Genomic DNA, 6,000 nt, shown 5'->3' with positions numbered 1-6,000 from the left:
GCGAAATCTATGTCACCTTTTTAAAAATAGTCATCACTTGTGTGTAGTGTTTGAGAGTTTGAAGAGAGACTGGCACCACAAAATCATGCGAGAGAGAGACAACAAAACTAATATGAAAACACTCATTTAAAAACTACATTATTTACCATTTGATTAACGCAGCAACGGATCTTTTATATGCGCTATCCCACAGACAGGATAGCACATACCACAGCCTTTGATACACCAGTTGTTGTGCACTGGCTGGAACGAGAAATAGTACAATGGGCCCACCGACGGGGATCGACCCCAAACCGACCGCGCATCAAGCGAGCGCTTTACCACTGGACTATGTCCCGCTCCAATTCACTATAAACACCAACATTTTAAAGTCCAAAATATTTTTCTTATTATTTAATAGTAAATACATAAGTGTATGATACGGTCAGTACCCCTCCCCATCAGTGCTGAGCAAGTCTTCGCATTTGCACAAAAACAGTTAATAAACAATGTTTAAACAAACTGTATATAAAGGTTTTGGTAACTGAGAACATATAAAAGTGTTTATTCATATACAGGCTTGTAGGATATGATTGGGGGGGGGGGGGGACATGTTATAGCGAGAGGGTAGGCTTACACAAGTGCTTTTAGTTTTTACATAGAGTAGGACTATATGCACTGGGTCTCAAGAGGGCATAGTCCGCCCCTTCTCAGCCCCAGATTCCTACGAGTCTGGTATATTATATACTTTTAAAAACTGAATGGATCGGGCTACATCTTGTACAGTGATTATAAAAAAGAGCTGATTATGAAATGTAAAATATTACAAAGTGTGTACAGTTAAGTCATACTGATCACAAAATATGCCGATCATGAAATGTAAACTATTACAAAATAAGTATGTGCAGTTAAGTCATATATACTGTTACAAAATACTAGTATGTTTTTTAAAATGTGAAATTTGCATATATGTGCAGTTATGTTTTGTATACTGATAACAATTATGCTGATTATTATTATTATTATTATTTATTATTTTTCATTGTTAGGGTTGACCACCTTGTTACAAGAAGAGTAGCGCAGACATCAACACATACATATGAAATATGAAGATCAATCATAATATCTATGCATACTAACCAAATGACTGGAATTAACTATTACAGAATACTTCCCAAATTCTAAGTGCTTCACAAATAAATTTACTTAGATTCCACTTCTGTGTATGACATTCTGTATTTAATAAAATTATCATTTTTAATCTACTGGGATGACACCTGTATTTTGGAGACATATTTTATTCTTAAATCCCTATATAATGGACATATAAACAGAAAACAATTATGCTGATTATGAAATGCAAAATGTTACAAAATAATTATGTGCAGTTAGGTAATGCACATGGATCACAAAATATGCTGTTGATAAAATGTAAAATATTGAACAAATAATGATCATAAAATATACTGATTATAAAATGTAAAATATTACAAAATAATTATGTGCTGTTAATTCATGTATACTAATCACAAAACATGCTGATAACTAAATGTGAAAATTAAGTCAAGTGTCCTGTTAAAAAAATGTGCCGAGATAAACGTAAACTGTAACAAGATGTTCAAAGCTATACTTCTGTGAACTAATTACAAAGTATGTACGTCTAATCATCATAATAGTCTTCATATATATCCCGGTATTCAGACTTTGCATGCCGTGTCTGAACTACTTTAACTTTGCGACTTGCTCCCTTTACTTTATACATAGACATCGCCACTGCATCTGTGCGAACACAAGTTGAAAAGTCGTTTAACTCTCCAGCAGCCTGTTGGGTAAAGAAAAATACAGGGGGTGTTAATAATGAGCACAAAAAGATGAACACTAAATATGACCCACCACCACCACCACCACCACCCTCAATCACAACAGTTCTCTCTGATCCATTTGTTTAGCTTTGTCCAAACATATTTCTGTCCAAGCACAACATCCATACTGATACCATCTCTTGCAGTGCCACCCACTTGCTGTGTGTCAAATCTCGATATATGTATATCTATATCTATATCTATATATATATATATATATATATATATATATATAATCCCTTTAGATTAAAAAGTAACATGTGCAAGACAAAATGTATACATTAATTTTGACAGAATATATGTCAGTGATTTGGCAAAATTTGTTTAAAAATAATTAACCAAATATGTGGGGGTTTTTTTACAAATGTAATACAACAAATTACGGGCTCAATGAATATGTAACAAATGTAATACAACAAATTACGGGCTCAATGAATATGTAACAAATGTAATACAACAAATTACGGGCTCAATGAATATGCAATTCTTAAGTCCAAAAAAGAAATGAAAATAAAAGACAATCTTTATTCAAATTTTCGTATATGTGAAAAAAAAAGCACTTGGTGTTATTTGGAATTCAGTGTTTTAATTTGTTAGTTACGATCCACCATGTTTTGTCATCTGCAAAATACGAAACTCTTTCATTATATCACTTGCGTCCTGTTAATAATTATATATGCATATACACGCTTCTAGTTGTTGTTTTTTCTGTAAATAAATAGAACACATGTATAATACCCACGCATAATTTGGTATTTCAAATTTCTTTTTTTATTTACTTCTTTTTACAATACACACAAAAGTAATGTACAACAGGTGTCGGTGCTAGCAGCCGGAGTTGGGTGGTAACTATTAATTAATTCACCTTGCAACGCATGTTTATAATTACAATATCAAACTATAGTTTAATTTCAATTTTAAGGTATACTATACAAATTTCGAAAACGAACTCGCTGAAAGTAAAAAATAAAATACCACTACTAATATTAATAATAATGAATATTTGTTTTTGTAGCCCAAACAGCTAGCTAGCTAAATGTTTAAACGACTAGTACCGAAAAGTCAATATATCAGTATATATGTGCTTATGATCTTACATACATTAAAAACAACTGAACTGAAATATTTAAATATTTAACACTGAGTAAAAATTCATAGTTCAAATTCATAGTTCACAAAATATATCTCTATTAGGTTGTGAAAAGTGCTCTTGAGAATCATTTTACTGGGTTCGAGAACTATTCAATCAAAACTCTAGAAGATATTTTAAAATTTTCAATGATATATTTCTATATAATTGTTTAAAAAGTTAATTAAAATTCAAAATTTCCCAAATATCTCATCATTAGTTTGTCGAGACTCAGTCTGACTGCCTCGGAGAATCATAGTACATGTACTTAGTTCAAGAACTATCCCATCACAATATAGGAGAATATAGACTTTAAAATATTCAAATATCTTTATGGGTTTGTGGAAAATGACCGAGAGGACCACTGCGCATAGCTGCAGAACAGTCGATTCATAACACCGGGAAAACATGGACTTCAAAGGAAAGGTGGACTGATGGATATTAAAAATCTCTTCTGATTAAAGTCTTGGTGAAGCTAAACATATTAACATAATAAGCATATTATATTGAGAAATCCAAACTGTAATTATAATATATTACCCAGTCTGATGCATTTTCATTCAAGTCTTCTAGAATTTTATCAGCATTTCTGGAAAATGTGTACTTATCCTCTTTTTGGCTCGAGGTTTTGCAGTTACGATACATCACACGTTTTGCAGATATTCTGAAAATAGAAGTCAAACAGGAATGATTATTCATTTAGTATTTAATAATTTAACATTACTAGTTAAAACGAATCAAATTTTCTGCACAATCACCTTTGTATAAATAAAACATCAAATATGACTGTTCTACTTCAACTGATGATTAACAAATATGTTTTAACACAAATTGATGTGGGGGTTTTTCAGCCGAAATATTTTCGTTTTCGCGTCCACTATAAAAATGGTCATTAAAGCATTATCTATAATTGGTTTCCATCAATCAGCTGCCATATGTTAATACACTGGAGATGAAACTATACTGTGTTATAAGCATTAATGGCAATTCAAAACCTAACTGCAGCTAAAGGATATTGAAAAAGGCAACTATATTTTTTGGTCTTCCTTTGTCTCTACTCCTAGAGCTATACCAGGTCATTTCTACAACCAACTGATAAAATGTATTTTATATTCTGGGGATCATTTCACTGTAGTTAATTAATTGCCATTTTGTTGATTTTTATGAAGCATGCAGGTATCTCCGTTTGCAAACAGCAGGTGAGTAATATATTGCTCTCCTGATAATTATTCCAAGAGACAAATTTCAAATAATGGTAAGATACGCAGTATATCTGAACAACAAAAACATAAATCTGGTAATAAAATTAAATGATGAAAGGTGTGTGCAGAAACATTCACCACTTTCCATATTTTGGTGAGTATGAGGCAACTGCTAGCCTGACAAGGACGGGACTGAGTAAGTAAATTGCACATAACATTAGTACAGTTTTACTTTCAAAGCACATACCCGCGTCTTGTGTTGAAGCAAAATGATGTTATTCATGAAAAATGCATAATGTAGATCTAAGACGGTATGTACTTAAAACACGGAATTAAGGATTGCTCTATTTATCTTTATTTTAAAGTGAATACTGGAAGAAAAATCTATTCCTGCTTATGTACTCTTCATTTGTCAATCGCTTCACTAATTTAACTGTCCAATGTGTTTGTAACATTTAATCAAGTCCTTTTTTGTTATTTTGTTTTTAAATCTACTTACATGTTAGCTTTAGCTTCTTCAGCCTTTCCATTCTTCAAAAGTTGGCCTGTGCTTTGTATGGCTTCCAAACCAACAACTGCCATGTCCAAAGCCTGTGAACAAATTCAAATAGGAAATATAACCAGATAGGTCCGCACGTACACACACACACATACACTTTCTTTGATATTCGGAATATAGAAAAAAAACTATTATTTAAAAGATCAGTTATCTAGAACAATGAAAAGTAAGTCTAGGTGACCTAGTAATAGCATGTCTATTATCTAGAATGTAGACCACGGTAAGCTAGTAATGGTATGCCACACACTGCCATCCCAAATTGTACTTCTGTGCAATGTTTAATGATCCGATATAAATTAATAAGGAATATATGCCGAGGACAAGGATTCACATTAATGTGCAGTGACCTTGTAATTGTCTGCGACACCACTCTATACCAAGTTGTTGCTGCGTGTGAGGTTTGATGGCACTGGTATCCAAGATATGATCGAAAAAAGAAAAGTTGACTGATGGATGGACACTGTCATAAAGAAGACGAGATTATTAAAAAGGTGCATGTGTTAACTCCAGTTGCAACACTGCCACGTTCAAGTTAATAACCATGTTATAAAATACCTCTTCCATGGTTTTCCTGTCCTTTGTGACTGTGTGACTCTTGCACAAGACTCTCAAACACTTCATGCCGTCTTTCCGAGTGTACTCAATCAGGACCTACACGATAACAATAATAATAATAATAATAATAATAATAATAATAATTTGTCATCACAAACACCACCCCATCCCCCCTTCCTTTGCCTCCATTTAAATTTTTTCACGATCTGCCAGCTACTTCTTTTTTTAAACTTCTTTTCCTTCCACCTCTACATCCCTGTCCTTACCTATCAAACTGTGCAGGATCTTGTATCTTGAGGTCTACTGTGATATGCACCAACACCATACCTAGTCAACCATAACAAATGGAGAGGGCAGGATTGGGTTAATGGTTTTAGGCCACATCAAATCCTGTCTTGTCTAAAAAGTGAACTTTTAAACCAAATGTTCAGGAGGGTCGGGGACTGCCACCACTTGTTCTACTTGGTAATGCCATGCATTTGTCATTTAAGGTTTTGCTGTTGGAATGGTGTGACCACTTTTAAACCAAATGTTCAGGAGGGTCAGGGACTGCCACCACTTGCTCTACTTGGTAATGCCATGCATTTGTAATTTAAGGTTTTGCTGTTGGTATAGTGTGACCACTTATAAACCAAATGTTCAGGAGAACTGGGACTGCCACCACTTGTTCTACTTGGTAATGCCATGCATTTGTCATTTAAGGTTTTGCTGTTG

The 6,000-nt window shown here is 33.5% G+C and overlaps 1 protein-coding gene across 1 annotated transcript in view; it reads right to left on the bottom strand.

The window, feature by feature from the left end:
- Window positions 1-276: 276 nt before the first annotated feature.
- The window catches only part of LOC121370614 (circularly permutated Ras protein 1-like), a 29,460-nt gene continuing 23,736 nt past the window's right edge, over window positions 277-6,000 (bottom strand). Inside the window, exons 12-15 of the mRNA XM_041495963.1 lie at window positions 5,287-5,382; window positions 4,672-4,763; window positions 3,511-3,634; window positions 277-1,801 (exon numbers count right to left, since the gene is read on the bottom strand). Of these exons, the coding sequence (XP_041351897.1) occupies window positions 1,640-1,801; window positions 3,511-3,634; window positions 4,672-4,763; window positions 5,287-5,382 (474 nt within the window). The 3' untranslated portion in view covers window positions 277-1,639. The remainder of the gene's footprint in view (window positions 1,802-3,510; window positions 3,635-4,671; window positions 4,764-5,286; window positions 5,383-6,000) is intronic.

Source organism: Gigantopelta aegis, chromosome 4, assembly GCF_016097555.1.
Source record: "Gigantopelta aegis isolate Gae_Host chromosome 4, Gae_host_genome, whole genome shotgun sequence".
Lineage (NCBI taxonomy): Eukaryota > Metazoa > Mollusca > Gastropoda > Neomphalida > Peltospiridae > Gigantopelta > Gigantopelta aegis.
This window is presented reverse-complemented; position numbering and strand designations above follow the sequence as displayed.